The following is a 19219-nucleotide window of genomic DNA, read 5'->3' as shown; positions in this document are numbered from 1 at the left end:
GGGTTAAAGTGTAAAAAAAAATAAGTTAACAAAAATATTTAAAAAATAAGTAAAAGAAAAATTTGATAAAAATGTACATTGGCCCTTTTTCCCATTTTACCCCCAAAAAGTGTAAAATAAATAAATAAATAAATGAATAAACATATTTGGTATCGCCTAGTGCATAAATATCCAAACTATTAAAATATAATGTTAATGATAAATATGTTTCAAATGTAATAGAAAAAATGGCCACTAGGTGGCTCTGTTCTGTTCCCTGCTGCAATTAATACAGTGAGTTTGATCTCCTCCCTGCCTGGCAGGAGACCAAACTCAGGAAGTTTTATCCTGCACTGAGCTGAGCCTGAGGTCTTCTATTCATCACAGCACTGCAACCATGTGAAGGCGGAAGTGGCCCCCAGCAGGCTTCAGTGATGTCATGCCTGATGGGAAATGCCCACTTTCTCCTGCTGAGCAAGAATAAAGGTATGATACAGAATTTTTTTTAAGGGTTATAGGAGTGTTAGGAGTTAGAGATGAGCGAACTTACAGTAAATTCGATTCGTGACGAACTTCTCAGCTCGGCAGTTGCTGACTTTTCCTGCATAAATTTAGTTCAGCTTTCCGGTGCTCCGGTGGGCTGTAAAAGGTGGATACAGTCCTAGGAAAGAGTCTCCTATGACTGTATCCACCTTTTCCAGCCCACGGGAGCACCTGAAAGCTGAACTAATTTATTCAGGAAAAGTCAGCAACCGCCGAGCCGAGAAGTTCGTGAAGAATCGAATTTACTGTAAGTTCGCTCATCTCTATTAGGAGTAGTTAGGAAACATAGCCTGAGTTAGTTTAGAAAAGTTTATTTGGTGACAGGTACTTTTTAACAGTTTGGACAATTACGTAAACGGCAATACCAAATATGTTTATAATTTTTTTTCTACAGTGTTTTATTTGAACAATAGGAAACCACAGTCTCACTGCTCTTACAGTAAAGAACCCCCGTCTGTGCTGGTGTAGAAACCTTCTATCCTCTAATCGTAGAGGATGCCCCCTTGTTATAGATACAGTCCTGGGTATAAATAGATCATGGGAGAGATCTCTGTACGGTCCCCTGATATATTTATACATAGTTATTAGGTCTCCCCTAAGACTTTTTTCTAAACTAAATAACCTTGATTCTGATAACCTTTCTGGGTACTGTAGTCCTCCCATTCCCCGTATTACCCTGGTTGCCCATCTTTGAACCCTCTCCAGCACCACTATATCTTTCTTGTACACTGGTGCCCAGTACTGTACACAGTATTCTATGTGTGGTCTGATTAGTGATTTGTACAGCGGTAGGATTATTTCCTTGTCGTCGGCATCTATGCCCCTATGATTTTATTTGCCTTGGCAGCAGCTGCCCGACACTGGTCATTACAGCTAAATTTACTGTTAACTAAGACTCCCAAGTCCTTTTCCACATCAGTTGTCCCAAGTATTCTCCCATTTAATACATAATCCCAGCCCGGATTTTTCCTGGATTGTGCATGACCTTACATTTATCAGTGTTGAACCTCATCTGCCACTTCCCAGCCCAAACTTCCAACATATCCAGATCCATTTGTAACAGTGCACTGTCCTCTATTGTGTTTACCACTTTACAGAGTTTAGTATCATCTGCAAAGATTGCTACTTTACTATTCAATCCCTCTACAAGGTCGTTAATGAATATATTAAATTGGACAGGACCCAAGACAACCCCTGTGGTACCCCACTAGTAACAGTCACCCAATCAGAATATTTACCATTAATAACCACCCTCTGTTTCCTATCACTGAGCCAGTTACTTACAAACTTACACACATTCTCCCCCAGCCCAATCCTTCTCATTTTATGCACCAACCTTTTATGTGGCACCGTATGAAATGCTTTGGAAAAATCCAGATATACGACATCCAGCGATTCCCCCCTGTTCCAGTCTGGAGCTCTCTTCCTCAAAAGCTGATCAGGTTAGTTTGACAGGACCGATCCCCCATAAAGCCATGCTGATATGGAGTCATACATTTATTTTTATCAAGATACTCCGAAATAGCATCTCTTGGAAAACCCTCAAACAATTTACATACAACGGAGGTTAAACTAACAGGTCTTTAATTCCCGGGGTCATCTTTTTAAATATTGGCACCACATTTGCCTTGCGCCAGTCTTGGGGAACCTTCCCTGTCACTATAGAGTCCCTGAGTATTAAAAATAGGGGTCTGTGTATTACATTACTTAATTCTTTTTAGAACACGGGGGTGAATGCCATCTGGACCTGGCAATTTGTCTATTTTGATTTTTTTGTAGGCGGCACTGTACTTCTTCCTGAGTTAGACAGGTGACCTGTACTGGGGAGTTTACCTTATCTCTCTGTATTTCACCTGGCATTTCATTTTCCTCGGTGAATACAGTGGATAAGAATTTGTTTAATATATTTGCTTTTTCCTGATCCCCGTTTATAATTTCTTCCTCATCATTTTTTTTTAAAGGGCCTACACTTTAATTTTTGACCTTTTAGCTATTTATATAGTTAAAGAACATTTTGGGGTTAGTTTTACTCTCTTTGGCAATGAGTCTTTCTGTCTCTATTTTTGCGTCTTTTATTCGTTTTTTTACATATTTTACAGTTTTTCTCTATAGCTTTTTAATGCTTCTTCAATGCTGTCCTGTTTTAGTAGTTTATATGCTTTATTTTTGTCATTTATTGCCCCCTTAACGTTCTTATTCATCCATATTGGTTTTCTTTTATTTCTGACCCTTTTATTCCCATAAGGTATATACATTACAGTGAGAATTTGATATTTTTAAAAGTCTTCCATTTAGTGTCAGTATTCTTGTTTTTGAGGACATTATCCCATTTTATTTTGTTAAGGGCTTCTCTGAGTTGATCAACCTTTGCTTTCCTAAAGTTCATTATTTTTGTAGCCCCTCGAGAGATTCCCGTATTGAAGAACAAGGTATAATGTATTATATTATGAGCACTATTTCCTAGGTATCCTTCTACTTGTACATTAGTTACTCTCTCGGATCTGTTGGTTAATATTAAGTCTAGTAGGGCGCTCCCTCTGGTCGGGCTATGCATCATTTGGGACGGATAATTGTCTTTAGCTATAGTCAGAAACCTGTTTCCTTTATGAGATTCACAGGACTCAGTCTCCCAGTTTATATCAGGATAGTTAAAGTCCCCCATTATTATCACAACCTTTTGATTTGCTGCCTTGTTTATTTGCCTCAGTAATTGATCTTCTGCCTCTTCCATTATGTTTCGTGGCTTATAGCAAACCCCTATCAGAATTTTTTTTTTATTCTTATCTCCATCCTTTCCCTCCCTAATATCCTCCCGCAGTGCGGCCTTCAAACTGGACTTTACATGAAGACAAACTCCTCCCCCTTTCCTGTAGTCAGACTGGAAAGAAATTCAAATAGAAAATAACTTCCTGTGGAGCAATACAGCAGCTGATAAGTACTGGATGGATTAAGATTTTTTAATTTAAGTAATTTACAAATCTGTTTAACTTTCTGGCACTAGTTGGTTTAACCCCTTAAGGACTCAGCCCATATGGGCCTTAATCCCTTAACCTCTTAAGGACCAATGACGTTGTGGAACGTCATGGCACCCTGGGCTTTAAGGACCAATGACGTTCCACAACGTCATGGTCTTTTCCGGTCTCTGCCGCTCGCCGGGCAGAGATCGGAACTGGATGCCTGCTGAAATCCTTCAGCAGGCATCCAGGGCATACGCCGAGGGGGGCCATGTAGGCCCCCCATGTCGGCGATCGCCGCAAATCGCAAGGGAAATCGCCCTTGCGATTTGCGGCGATACCGGGCTGATCGGGTCTCTGGGACCCGACCGCCCGGTAATTTTGCATGATCCCGGCTGTCACAGACAGCCAGGACCATGCTGGAGCCTAGGAGCGAGGTGGCAAGCCGGCCACCTCCTCCGATCCCCTGCGATCTGTCGGTTAGTTAACCGACCAATCGCAGGAGGTGGGGCGGTTACTTCCTCCCGTCCTGCCCGGCCCCTTGAAGTCCGGAGAGGACGGGAGGAAGACCGGAGGACGCGGCGGGGGACGGGGGAGTGCTGGGGACCAGCCCCGGTACTTACCTCGTCCCCGAAGACCCGGATCCAGACGATGAAGACGGCGGCGGAGGAGACAGGTGAGTAGATCTTCAGCCGCGGTCGGGCCCTCTACAGCAATGCACGTCACCGTAAAGCGACATGCATTGCTGTAAAGGGACCCTGTAAATTACAACTCCCAGCATGCCCAGACAGCCCTTGGCGTCTGGGCATGCTGGGAGTTGCAGTTTTGCAACATCTGGAGGTCCACAGTTTGGAGACCACTGTGCCCTTCCAGATGTTGCAAAACTGCACATCCTCAGCATGCCCTTACTGTCCAGGCATGCTGGGATTTGTAGTTCTGTAACATCTGGCCCTTCAGATGTTGCAGAACTACAACTCCCAGCATGCCTGGACAGTTTTGGCATACTGGGAGTTGTAGTTTTGCAACATCTGGAAGGGCACAGATTGGGAACCACTGTATTAGTGGTCTGCAAACTGTAGTCCTCCAGATGTTGCAAAACTACAACTCCAAGCATGCTGGGAGTTGTAGTTCGGCAACATCTAGCTCTAAAGATGTTGCCGAACTACTACTCCCAGCATGCCTGAGAATGCTGGGAGTTGTGGTTTTGCAACAACAGGAGGCACACTGGTTGGGAAACATTGTCTGTTTCCTAACTCAGTGTTTCCCAACCCGTGTGCCTCCAGCTGTTGCAAAACTATAACTACCAGCATGCACTGATGGACTGTGCATGCTGGGAGTTGTAGTTTTGCAACAGCTGGAGGTCCCCCCCCCCCCACTTTGAATGTACAGGGTACATTCACATGGGCAGGGGGCTTACAGTGAGTATCAGGCTGCAAGTTTGCGATGCAGCAAATTTTGCGCGGCAGCTCAAACTCGCTGTAATCCCCCCCCTCCCGTGTGACTGTACCCTAAAAACACTACACTACACTAACACAAAATAAAATAAAAAGTAAAAAACACTACATATACACATACCCCCTACACAGCCCCCCTCCCCAATAAAAATGAAAAACGTCTGGTACGCCACTGTTTCCAAAATGGAGCCTCCAGCTGTTGCAAAACAACAACTCCCAGTATTGCCAGACAGCCGTTGACTGTCCAGGCATGCTGGGAGTTTTGCAACAGCTGGAGGCACCCTGTTTGGGAATCACTGGCATAGAATACCCCTATGTCCACCCCTATGCAAGTCCCTAATTTAGGCCTCAAATGCGCATGGCGCTCTCACTTCGGAGCCCTGTCGTATTTCAAGGCAACAGTTTAGGGTCACATATGGGGTATCGCCGTACTCGGGAGAAATTTCTTAACAAATTTTGGGGGGCTTTTTCTCCTTTCACCCCTCATGAAAAGGTGAAGTTGGGGTCTACACCAGCATGTTAGTGTAAAAAAAAAATTTTTTTACACTAACATGCTGGTGTTGCCCCATACTTTTCATTTTGACAAGAGGTAAAAGGGAAAAACGCCCCCCAAAATTTGTAATGCAATTTCTCCCGACTACGGAGATACCCCATATGTGGGCGCAAAGTGCTCTGGGGGCGCACAACAAGGCCCAGAAGGGAGAGTGCACCATGTACATTTGAGGTGATTTGCACAGGGCTGGCTGATTGTTACAGCGGTTTTGACAAACGCAAAAAAAAAAAACCTCACATGTGACCCCATTTCGGAAACTACACCCCTCACGGAATGTAATGAGGGGTGCAGTGAGAATTTACCCCCCACTGGTGTCTGACAGATCTTTGGAACACTGGGCTGCGCAAATTAAAAATTTTGTACAGCCCACTGTTCCAAAGATCTGACAGACACCAGTGGGGGGTAAATGCTCACTGTACCCCTTGTTACGTTCCTCAAGGGGTTTAGTTTCCAAAATGGTATGCCATGTGGGGGTTATTTTGCTGTCCTGGCACCAGAGGGGCTTCCTAAATGCGACATGCCCCCCGAGCAAAATTTGCTCTCAAAAAGCCAAATATGACTCCCTCTCTTATGAGCATTGTAGTTTGCCCGTAGTGCGCTTCAGGTCAATTTATGGGGTACCTTCATACTCATAAGAGATGGGGTTACAAATTTTGGGGGGTATTTTCTGCTATTAACCCTTGCAAAAATGTGAAATTTGGGGGGGAAACACACATTTTAGTGAATTTTTTTTTTTTTTTTACGTATGCAAAAGTCGTGAAACCCCTGTGGGGTATTAAGGCTCACTTTATTTCTTGTTACGTTCCTCAAGGGGTCTAGTTTCCAAAATGGTATGCCATGTGGGTATTTTTTGCTGTCCTGGCACCATAGGGGCTTCCTAAATGCGACATGCCCCCGAGCAAAATTTGCTCTCAAAAAGCCAAATATGACTCCTTCTCTTCTGAGCATTGTAGTTCGCCCGTAGTACACTTCAGGTCAACTTATGGGGTACCTCCATACTCAGAAGAGATGGGGTTACAAATTTTGGGGGGTATTTTCTGCTATTAACCCTTGCATACATGTGAAATTTGGGTGGAAACACACATTTTAGTGACATTTTTAAAACATTTTTTTACATATGCAAAAGTCGTGAAACACCTGTGGGGTATTAAGGCTCACTTTATTCCTTGTTACGTTCCTCAAGGGGTCTAGTTTCCAAAATGGTATGCCATGTGGGTATTTTTTCCTGTTCTGGCACCATAGGGGCTTCCTAAATGCAACATGCCCCCCAAAAACCATTTCAGAAAAACGTACTCTCCAAAATCCCCTCGTCGCTCCTTCGCTTCTGAGCCCTCTACTGTGCCCGCCGAACACTTTACATAGACATATGAGGTATGTGCTTACTCAAGAGAAATTGGGCTACAAATATAAGTATACATTTTCTCCTTTTACCCCTTGTAAAAATTCAAAAATTGGGTCTACAAGAACATGCAAGTGTAAAAAATGAAGATTGTGAATTTTCTCCTTCACTTTGCTGCTATTCCTGTGAAACACCTAAAGGGTTAAAACGCTGACTGAATGTCATTTTGAATACTTTGGGGGGTGCAGTTTTTATAATGGGGTCATTTATGGGGTATTTCTAATATGAAGACCCTTCAAATCCACTTCAAACCTGAACTGGTCCCTGAAAAATTGTGATTTTGGAAATTTTGTGAAAAATTGGAAAATTGCTGCTGAACTTTGAAGCCCTCTGGTGTCTTCCAAAAGTAAAAAATCGTAAATTTTATGATGCAAACATAAAGTGGACATATTGTATATGTGAAAAAAAAAAAATTATTTGGAATATCCATTTTCCTTACAAGCAGAGAGCTTCAAAGTTAGAAAAATGCAAAATTTTCAATTTTTTCATCAAATTTTGGAATTTTTCACTAAGAAACGATGCAAGTATCGACAAAATTTTACCAATAGCATAAAGTAGAATATGTCACGAAAAAACAATCTTGGAATCAGAATGATAGGTAAAAGCGTCTTAGAGTTATTAATGCTTAAAGTGACAGTGGTCAGATGTTCAGAAAACGCTCTGGTCCTAAGGTGTAAAATGGCCTGGTCCTTAAGGGGTTAAGGACCCAGCCCAAATATACCTTAAGGACCCGGCCATTTTTTGAACATCTGGCCACTGTCACTTCAAGCATTAATAACTATGGGATGCTTTTACCTTTCATTCTGATTCCGAGATAGTTTTTTCTTGACATATTCTACTTTGTTAGTGGTAAAATTTTGTCAATACTTGCATCATTTCTGGTTGAAAAATTCCAAAATTTGATGAAAAAATTGAAAATTTTGCATATACAATATGTCTACTTTATGTTTGCATCATAAAGTTTACATGTTTTTACTTTTGGAAGACATCAGAGGGCTTCAAAGTTCAGCAGCAATTTTCTAATTTTTCACAAAATTTTCAAAATCTGAATTTTTCAGGGACCAGTTCAGTTTTGAAGTGGATTTGAAGGGCCTTCATATTAGAAGTACCCCACAAATGACCCCATTATAAAAACTGCACCCCTCAAAGTATTCAAAATGACATTCAGTAAGTGTGTTAACCCTTTAGGTGTTTCACAGGAATAGCAGCAAAGTGAAGGAGAAAATTCAAAATCTTCATTTCTCTCGAGTAAGGAAATACCTCACATGTGTATGTCAAGTGTTCGGCGGGTGCAGTAGAGGGCACAGAAGGGAAGGAGCGACAATGGTATTTTGGATAGTGAATTTTTTACTGAAATGGTTTTTGGGGGCATGTCACATTTAGAAAGCCCCTATGGTGCCAGAACAGCAGAAAACACCACATGGCATACCATTTTGGAAACTACACCCCTCAAGGCACGTAACAAGGGGTCCACAGGTGTTTGACAACTTTTCGTTAAAATCGGATGTGTAAATGGGAAAAAAAAATTCACACTAAAGTGCAGTTTTCCCCCCCAAATTTACCATTTTTACAAAGGGTAATGGGAGAAAATGCCCCCCCAAATTTGTAACCCCATCTCTTCTGAGTATGGAAATACCCCATGTTAGGACGTAAAATGCTTTGCGGGCGAACTACAATGCTCAGAAGAGAAGGAGTCACATTTGGCTTTTTGAAAGCAACTTTTGCTGAAATGTTTTTTTGTGGGCATGCCGCATTTAGGAAGCCCCTGTGGTGTCAGAACAGCAAAAAAATACCCACATGGCATACTATTTTGGAAACTACACCCCTCAAGCAACGTAACAAGGGTTCTGCTGAGCCTTAACACCCCACAGGTGTTTGACGACTTTTCGTTAAATTTGGATGTGTAAATGAAAATGTATTTCTTTTTTTTACTAAAATGCAGTTTTTCCCCTAAATGTTACATTTTTACAAGGGGTAATAGGAGAAAATGATCCCCACAATTTGTAACCCCATTTCTTCTGAGTATGGAAATACCCCATGTTAGGACGTAAAATGCTCTGCTGGCGAACTGCAATGCTCAGAAGAGGAGGAGCGCCATTGAGCTTTTGGAATTTTAGTGAAAAAATATAATATTTTTCATTTTCCCATCCAACTTTAATGAAAATTCGTCAAATACCTGTGGGGTGTTCAGGCTCACTATACCCCTTGTCATGTTCCGTGAGGGGTGTAGTTTCCAAAATGGGGTCACATGTGGGTATTTTTTTTTTTGCGTTTGTCAGAACCGCTGTAAAATCAGCCACCCCTGTGCAAATCACCAATTTAGGCCTCAAATGTACATGGTGCGCTCTCATTCCTGAGCCTTGTTGTGCGTCCGCAGAACATTTTACGCCCACATCTGGGGTATTTCCGTACTCAGGAGAAATTGCGTTACAAATTTTGGGGGTCTTTTTTTCCTTTTACCGCTTGTAGAAATAAAAAGTATGGGGCAACACCAGCATGTTAGTGTAATTTTTTTTATTTTTTTACACTAACAGGCTGGTGTATCCCCCAACTTTTCCTTTTCACAAGCGGTAAAAGGAAAAAAAAGACCCTCATAATTTGTAGTGCAATTTCTCCCGAGTACAGCGATACCCCATATATGGCCCTAAACTGTTTCCTTGAAATACGACAGGGCTCCGAAGTGAGAGAGCGCCATGCGCATTTGAGGACTAAATTAGGGATTGCATAGGGGTGGACATAGGGGTATTCTACACCAGTGATTCCCAAACAGGGTGCCTCCAGCTGTTGCTAAACTCCCAGCATGCCTGGACAGTCAGTGGCTGTCCAGAAATGCTGGGAGATGTTGTTTTGCAACAGCTGGAGGCTCCGTTTTGGAAACCCTGCCGTACAAGACGGTTAAAATTTTTATTGGGGGGGACAGTGTAAGGGGGTGTATATGTAGTGTTTTACCCTTTATTATGTGTTAGTTTAGTGTAGTGTTTTCAGGGTACATTCGCACTGGCGTATTACGGTGAATTTCCCGCAAGAAGTTTGCGCTGCGGCGAAAAATGCCGCAGCCCAAAAAAATGCCGCAGCCCAAACTTGAAGCAGGAAATTTACTGTAAACCTGTCTGTGTGAATGTACCCTGTACCCTGGGGGGGGGGGGGGCAAACCTCTAGCTGTTTCAAAACTACAACTCCCAGCATGTACCGACAGACCGTGCATGCTGGGAGTTGTACTTTTGCAACAGCTGGAGGCACACTGGTTGGAAAACCTTCAGTTAGGTTCTGTTACCTAACTTAGTATTTTCCAACCAGTGTGCCTCCAGCTGTTGCAAAACTGGGAGATGTAGTTATGCAACAGCTGGAGGTACCCAACTACAACTCCCAGCATGCTGAGACAGCTACAGTTTTTAAACCAGTGCACAGTGATCTCCAAACTGTGGACCTCCAGATGTTGCAAAACTACAACTCCCAGCATGCCCAGACAACAAACAGCTATGTGGGCATGCTAGGAGTTGTAGTTTTGCAAGATCTGGAGGGATATAGTTTAGAGACCACTGTATAGTGGTCTCAAACTGCAGCCCTCCAGCTGTTGCAAAACTACATATTCCAGCATGCCCAAACAGCTGTCTGGGCATGCTGGGAGTTGTAGTTTTGCAACATCTGGAGGGCTACAGTTTAGAGACCACAGTCTCAGACTGTAGCCCTCCAGATCAACTTACCGGCTTCCGTAGGATCCCGGGAGCCGTCCTTTTCTGATGCACGTCACGCCCCCCGCTGACCACTGTCGCCGCAGCCTCCGGATCGGTAAGTGGACGTCGGCGCCCGGTCCCCTTCGGTTCCCTGTCCTGCCCCGCCTATTGTGGGTGGGCAGGATGGGGAAAACGAAAGTTAACCCCCCCCCCCGCCCCCGGTCTTCTATTGGTCGTCGTCTCTGACGATCAATAGCAGACCAATAGCAGGGATAGGAGGGGTGGCACCCCTGCCACCTCACTCCTATGCCTACAGGGGGATCGTCTTAGACAACCGCGATCCTCCTATTCCGGGTCACCATAGACCCGTATGACCCGGAATCGGCGCAAATCGCAAGTGTGAATTCACTTGCGATTTGCACCGATTGCCGACGGTGGGGGGGGGGGTCGGGGCGTACCTGATAACCCCCCCTAGGTCCTTAAGTGGTTTTAATTTTACGTTTTCATTTTTTCCACCTCACCTTCAAAAATCATAACTCTTTTATATTTTCATCCACAGACTAGTATGAGGTCTTGTTTTTTGCGTGACCAGTTGTCCGTTGTAATGCCATCACTCACTTTACCATAAAATGTATGGCGCAACCCAAAAAAATACTATTTGTGTGGGGAAATTATAAAGAAAACCGAAATTTTGTTAATTTTGAAAGGTTTTCACACCGTACAATTTACGGTAAAAATGACATGTGTTCTTTATTCTTTGGGTCAATATGATTAAAATGATACCCATCGTAACATACTTTTCTATTACTGTTGCGCTTAAAAAAATTCGCAAACTTTTAAACCAAATTAGTACGTTTATAATCCCCCTATTTTGAAGACCTATAAGCGGCGGTATGTGGGCTCATTTTTTGTGCCGTGATCTGTACTTTTTATAGATACCATATTTGCTTATATAAAACTTTTAATAAATTTTTATTAATTTTTTGGGGAATAAAATGTTATAAAAAAGCTGCTATTTTGGACTTTTTTTTTTGTACGTTCACGCTGTTCACCGTACGGTATCATCAACATTTTATTTTGATAGTACACTTTTTGGGGGTGAAATAGGGAAAATGGGACAATTCACGTTTTTATTTGGGGAGGGTGTTTTTCATATATTTATTACTTTTATTTTTACACTTTAATAGTCCCCATAGGGGACTATTTATAGCAATCATTCGATTGCTAATACTGTTCAGTGCTATGTATAGGACATAGCACTGATCAGTGTTATCAGTCATCTTCTTCTCTGGTCTTTGAGAAGGCAGAACAGAGCAGAAGACGCCGGGAAGGCAGCGGAGGCAGGTGAGGGGACCTCCGTCTGCCATGCTGGATGATCGGATCGCCATGGCAGCGCTGCAGGCAATCCGATCATCCATTTTAGTGACCGCGATGCTGCAGATGCCGTGATCTGTATTGATCACGGCATCTGAGGGGGTTAATGGCGGACATCCGCGGGATCGCGGATGTCCAGCCATTACCGGTGGGTCCCTAGCTGCGATCAGCAGCCGGGACCTGCCGCGCATGATCCGGGCATCGCTCCGATGCTCGCGATTATGCTTAGGACGTAAATGTACATCCTGGTGCGTTAAGTACCGGCTCACCAGGACGTACATTTACGTCCTGCGTTGTTAAGGGGTTAAAAAATGTTTTTCATTGGAGTACCCCTTTAAAATCAAGCCTTTTTGGTCCCTCCAAAAAAATGACCTTTTGCTCTGAGAAAGGGGGGAGGGAGGTGTGGTTATCTCCCTGCTGCTGCTGTGTCTAATCTAGCTTTCAACAGTATGAGCTGAACACCTGTGAGATCCAGACAGCTTGCAGACACTGACAAGCAATACAAGGGGCTACATTATTATTTATATGCTAAATAATTTCTCTTAGGTCATTCTATGAACTTATTTCATGTGTATTTGCACCATATAAGTTTCACATAGTGCTTTAGGGTTATAAAAAGCATGCACTTTGGTCACAAAGCTGTGAAAATTTATTTTTTTATTGGGTTTTTTTGGCACAAAATTCAGGTTTTTCTTCTGTACTTTCACCATATAGTTTCACATGACTGCATTAGGAGTTTCATAGAGCATGCACTTTTGGTAGAAAGCTCTGCAAATTAAAAATGTTTGTGCAAGGGAGAGGGAAGAGTAAAGGAGCTCATTATGCTCCTAGGGAAACTCCCCCAGCCTCCCAGAGAAATGCAGATAGACTGATCACAGTAATACATAGATCAAAAGGTATTTAACATATTAACACATGCATATTATGCATACAGATCTCAGGGCACATTACTAAACTGACTTTAAAATAAATAAATAAATACAACTGACATTAACGCTTTAAATGCTGTTAAAAACAGCTCAATCTAGATGGCAGCCCCCATAATAATGCATAAAAAGTAAATAAAAAAAAAATAAAATCAGAAAATAGAAACTGGTTAGAAAAGAGCATGTTTCAGTATCTGTCTCTAATCAGGGAAAAAAAAATATAGATGATACATTCCCCTTAAAATATGTCTTCTGGACCAAACAGAACACTAATGTAATCTCTTAGACTGTGCAGTTGCTAAACCAATTATGTATAATAATTAAAAACTTCACTACTGATCAGCACCGATGGGGCACTATAATATAAGTACTGCTTTCTTGTGCCTGTGTTTGGCTATTGCTTGATCCTGGAGTTACGTTCCATTGGTGAATTTTGTTTAGAGGAGCTCTAGCTGATGTGGACATAGAATAGTGTCCAGTATGTCCAATGCCAGTTATATTTTGTGAAGTTATATTTTTCTTATGGCTTTTGAGGAATTTCACAATGTTTATTTTTTTTTTTTTTTTAAATCTCAACAGGAGAGCGAAGGATACGTGTGCACACATTGTGTCTTCCTGTTGTTTCAGCGTTATCAGATGTATATGCTGGGGCTGATGTGCAAGCAGTAATTGGACTGCTGGCAAGTATGGGTAGGTATACAAAATCTATTTGTTAACATGTAGAAATCAGTGCATGACATAACATGTATGGAGTGCATAACATGTAGAAATCAGTGCATGACAGAATAAGACTTTTCTTTAAAAAAAAAAAAAAAATATATATATATATATATATATATATATATATATATATGTAGTAATTACAAAGATATCCCTCTATATTACAGAAAACGCTTCAGCTGAGTGATAGAGTAAAAAATCTGGTGAGATGATTTTTTTTTTTGGGGTAGTTACTAACTGAGGAGCTGATTTCATACGGCACCCGGATGGCAAATTGAAGCCTTGTGCTTTGATCTGTCCAGCATCCAGAAAACAAACACAGTTTCCTGTTTTGCATTTTATTCAGTCACTGGTCAATAAGATACAGTTAGAGAATTTTTTCACGTTTACTCATACACTTGACAAAAATAAATTACAAATCTGCTAAATTTATTCACCAGTGGATGCCAGTGGGCAGTAAATTGTTAAAAAAGCGATTTTGGCATATGTTCTCCTCACCTACCCCTACGAGCCTAAAGTTTACTTCATACAGAATGTTACTTATCAGTTTTGTTAAAAGATTCTGTCTAAAAAAACAAAAAAAAAAAACACTCTAGCTCTGCAATCTTCCAATTTTTCCAATAGGTAATTCCCATATTAAAATGTGACCCTCTGATAGTAGTTAGGTGGGGCTTCACATAGCTAATAGTAAACATTGTATAGTGAAGGAGAATAGAGCACTCAACACAACTGTGTCTTCAATCTTCAACTTTTATTCATGACATAAAAGCATAATTACGGTAGAGGCTGTACATGCAGGGCAGCAGAATACAATATAAGCAGGAGTGAGAAGTGAAGTAGGCAACAAATGTCTTGCGACGCCTTACGCTTTCTCAAGCCTTTGAGAAAGCACTAGGCAGCGCAAAACATTTGTTGCCATGGTGCATGTCTCTCCCCTGCCTATATTCCATCCCGCTGCCCTGCATGTACACCCTCTACCGTGATTATGCTTTTATGCGATTGAAGATTGCAGATGCAGTTATCATGAGTGCTCCATTCTCCTTCATTATACAATGTAGGGATGTCTCGACACCATTTTTTTTAAGACCAATTAAGCGTACCAATACTTTTTTTTGAAGTACTCGCCGATACCAATTACCAATACTTTTTTCAGTGTCACTTGACAGTTTATTTTTTATTTTTCCTTTAACATAAAAAAGGGGTATGTTTTTTTTAGTTTTTATAAGAGAAAGGGCTTTTTTATATTAAATTATATATAATATATATATTTTTTGTTTAAAAAAAAGGTGTGATTGAAATTTTTATTAGGGAAGGGGTTAATTCACATTTATATTTATTATTCATTACACATTTTCACTATTTTATAGTCCTCATAGGGGACTATTAGATGTATTCTGTAGATTGCATACACTGATCAATGCTATGCCATAGCATAGCGTTGATCAGTGTTATTAACGCTTCTTTACTACTGCCTGCCATGGCTGGCTGCAGTAAATAAGCGTTGATCGGATGGCATGGAGCACGGTAAGGGACCTCCGGCCATCCTTTCAGCTGGTTGGGACACCGCAATTTCATAGCGGTGATCCCTAGCAGCATCCCTGAGCTAACCGGCAGTTAACTTCAGGACTTTTAGATGCCGCAATCAACTTTGATCGCGGCATCGGAAAGGTTAATGCTGGTCCTGGCTATGACGTGCGCTCAGCAGCTGCTGAGCATGCTGCATAGCTTGGGAGTGGGAGCAGGGGAGTTGATCCATGCGGAGAGTCCAGGCGGCTTACCGCACCTCCGTGATACCTGCCGGAGTCCTGCTGGCAGCTATAAGATTAGGTATCAGGGACATTTGCACGAGTACAAGTACTCGTGCAAATTTCCAGTATCGCTCCCGATATCCGTATCGGTACATACCTAATACAATGTTTGTAAAAAAAAAAAAAATTACAATGTTTGTAAAAATTATAAAATATTATTGTTATTATTTGTTAGAAAATGTTTAAATTTGAATGTTCCGGCGAGCGGAACATGCTGCAGAAATTCCATTGTGTTCACAGTGCAGCATAATCCTAATGAAATTCTGCTAAAAAATTCCACTGTTTGAACATTTCCAAGAGGAAGACACAGTTGCATTTGAGTGGTTAATCTGAGTCTCTAACCCACACAGACTGCAGCAGCCACACTACAATGGAAACAGACCACAATGAAAAGAGAATTTCAATTATCTGTTACTGCTGCTTCCAGCTCAGTCTTCTCATTGCTGTTCCATAATAAATAGGATTCCTACATCTTACGTTGCTGTTCCTAACTCTCAAAGGGAACCAAGCACTAGAATTTACCATATATAATGCTTGGCAATGCATTATATATGGTAAAATATTTATCTTCGCCATCCCCAGGAGATGTTTTTGCCCTCAGGGATGGTGAGGATATAAGGTTTGTAAGTTACTTCCACGGCCCCTGAAAGTAGTCCCCGTGGTGGGGAGCTGTTGCTCCGGCCATAGTGATGCCCCTCTGCGTGATTGGTGGCCTACGTCTCTGCTCTGTCTGTTTAGGGAGCAGAGCAATGACACGGGCCCTCCATCACGCTGTGGGGGCGTAGTAACGCCCCCTCAGCATGATGGAGGGCCCGCAAAAGTAGTCCCCTGGGCGGGGAGCTGTACTTACCTAGTCCTGTTGCTATGGCTGTAGTGACAGCCGTAGCAACAGGACTAGGTAAGTACAGCTCCCCGCAAGGGGACTACTTTTGGGCCGGTGGGGATAACTTAAAAACTTCATATCCTCACCATTCCTGGGGATAGTGAGGATAAAGATTTTTATCATATATAATGCATTTCCAAGTGTTATATATGGTAAAATCTAATGCTTGATTCCCTTTAAAGCTTAGAAGCAGGAAGTTTCTCTTGTTAAGATAGTGATCCCTCACTACAGATGACAGTATCGCTTTCTTAAAGGGCCATCACTTCATTACTAAACAAAAGATGAAATTATCTAATATTCCTAATAATTCCTATTTATTCATGGTTTAACACAAGTAAACGCTTGAAATATATTTATTTATTTTTAGCGGTTGACCGATCCATTTCATCAAGTTTGAGTGATGCTCGGGATGCCCTAGTTAATGCAGCAATTGATTCCCTATCTGCTTACCGTACTTCGGTGCTAACTGTACAACAGCCTGGTCTTCTAGCACCGAATTCATTGCGTCTCTTTCCTATGTTTGTACTGGCTCTTCTAAAGCAGGTTAGTTCTTTTGTTTGCAATTTCAAAGCACTTGGTGAAAATGTACTTAGTATGTAATACCCCGATGAGGATTTTTCTGTTACTGAGCCATATTCCATGTTAGCCAATGAAAGCTGACACAGACACAGGGCTCAAGTCCTGCAGGAACCAATGGGAACTGAGTTCCTGCACTTTTTACACAGCAGGAACACCTTTCCCATTAGCAGGAGTTCTGTAGGACCAGCCATTGAGTGGAAATCTTGGGTTAGTTCCTGCACTTTTCTTTCCCAGGACTTGACCCCTGCACAGACACATTGAGGTATAGACCACCGACACTAGGTAGCAAAACCAAAGTATGAAAGGATTTTCTGTTTTCCTTGACCACTGTAAATAAAGCAATCTGCTAAATCACTGCATAGAGCACATTACCTGCCCATCCCTGAACCCATTCAAAGCTTCCTTTTCTTTTTTCTTATCAAGAGAAACTGACAACTGGTCCACCGGCACTAAACCCAATCAATATACAGGGTTATAGTGCAGTTGAACTGGATTAAAATGATGTTTTACTCTTTAGTCCGGTTCCAGAGATGCATGCTATATTAGCCCCCACTGCTAATATGTTAATTAACCCCCTTTGTGCAGGAGCCGGTGTTGTAACCTTCCATACTTTAACTCTCTCTGCTCTCATATGCCTTGCCACCTCATAAACATTCATAGAGGGGGAGATTTATCAAAATCTGTCCAGAGGAAAAGTTGCTGAGTTGCCCATAGCAACCAATCAGATCACTTCTTTCATTTTTGAAAAGGTCTTGAAAAATGAAAGAAGCGATCTTATTGGTTGCTATGGGCAACTGGGCAACTTTTCCTCTGGACAGGTTTTGATAAATCTCCCCCAGAGTTCTCACCTTTTGTGAGTGCAAGGTGGCCAGGCACATGGGAGCATTGAGGACGGAGGCAGGGAAGTACAGAACATCGTCTCCCACCTCCATTTCGCAAAAGGAGTTTATCTCCAGAACCTGACCATGGATCCGGGTGAGTAGTACATCATTTTAATGTGGTTCATCAGCACTATGACCTTGTGTATTGGATTTAGTGCGTGAGAAACAGTTGTCAGTTTCCCTTTTAAGTGCTAAGTACGCTCTTACACCAAGGGGGATTGTTTACTTTTCACTAGATTAGAGGTTTTAACCCCTTAAGGACACATGACGTTCTCATACGTCTCAATTTCCGAGTCCTTAAGGACACATGACGTATGAGAACGTCATGTGCTTTACCGGCCCCCTGCAGCCATCTGGAGCGGAGAAATCGTTCAGCAGGCATCGGGGCATATCGCCCAGGGGGGTCATGATGACCCCCCATGTCGGCGATGGCCGCAGATAGCTGGACAATTCAGTCCAGCGATCTGCGGCGGATTCCGGGTCAATCGGGTCTCCAGTGACCCGGTGACCCGGAATTACTGGCTGATCGGGGCCGTCAGAGACGGCCCCGTACAGCCATAGCCAGCAGGGGTGAGGTGGCACTGGTGCCACCTCATGATCGTCCTGATTCATCGGCCGGTTTCCCGGCCGACCAATCAGGGCGCCTGCTGCGGGTGTCACTCTCGCAACCCGCTCCGCCCCTCTTCCGGAGGACGTGAGCGGGTGCGGGAAGAAGATCCCAGGTGCTGGGGACCCCGATCCCCGGCGTCCCTGTTGGGATCGGGGCCCCAGGAGCGACGGCGGCGGCGAGGGACTGACCTGCGCGGCGGCGTGGAGCAGCAGCAGTAGGAGGTGAGTGACAGCCTCCTGCTGTTGCTTAGCAACAGCTCCCAGCATGCAAAAAGGGCATGCTGGGAGCTGTAGTTATGCAACAGCAGGAGGCAGACCACCAAAACTCCCAGCATTCCCTTATGGGCATGCTGGGACTTATAGTTTTGCAACAGCTGGAGGCACATTTTTTCTATGGAAAAGTGTACCTTCAGCTGTTGCATAACTACAACTCCCATCTTGCACAATCAGCTAGGAGTGCATGCTAGGAGTTGTAGTGGTGCATCTGCTGGTTGCATAACTACAACTCCCAGCATACCCGTTGGCTGTCGGTGACTGCTGAGAGTTTTAGTTTTGCAACAGCTGAAGGCAAACTGAGTTAAGTAGCAAACCAGTGTGTCTCCAGCTGTTGCATAACTACAATCCCCAGCATCCCCAGCCAAAGTAGTATGCCTCCAGCTGTTGCATAACTACAAGACCCAGCATGCCCTTCCACTTTCCGTACATGCTGGGGGTTGTAGCTTTTGCAACAGCTGAAGGCACACTGGTTGCAAAACACTGAGTTTGTTACCAAACTCGGTGTTTCACAACCAGTGTGCCTCCAGCTGTTGCAAAACTACAAATTTTCTGCCGCAGCTCAAACTGCCAGCAAGAAACTACTGTGAACCCCCCGCCCGTGTGACTG

The 19219-nt window shown here is 42.9% G+C and overlaps 1 protein-coding gene across 8 annotated transcripts in view; it reads left to right on the top strand.

The window, feature by feature from the left end:
- The window catches only part of SEC24A (SEC24 homolog A, COPII coat complex component), a 916567-nt gene that overhangs the window by 725703 nt on the left and 171645 nt on the right, over nucleotides 1–19219 (top strand). For all 8 annotated transcript variants that reach the window (XM_056516618.1, XM_056516617.1, XM_056516616.1 and 5 more), the window contains 2 exons: nucleotides 13436–13546; nucleotides 16635–16810. In XM_056516618.1, coding sequence (XP_056372593.1) covers nucleotides 13436–13546; nucleotides 16635–16810 — 287 coding nt within the window. The remainder of the gene's footprint in view (nucleotides 1–13435; nucleotides 13547–16634; nucleotides 16811–19219) is intronic.

This window comes from Hyla sarda, chromosome 4, assembly GCF_029499605.1.
Source record: "Hyla sarda isolate aHylSar1 chromosome 4, aHylSar1.hap1, whole genome shotgun sequence".
In the NCBI taxonomy this organism is placed as follows: Eukaryota; Metazoa; Chordata; class Amphibia; order Anura; family Hylidae; genus Hyla; species Hyla sarda.
The sequence above is the reverse complement of the archived record's forward strand: the minus strand, read 5'-3'. Positions and strand labels throughout refer to the sequence as shown.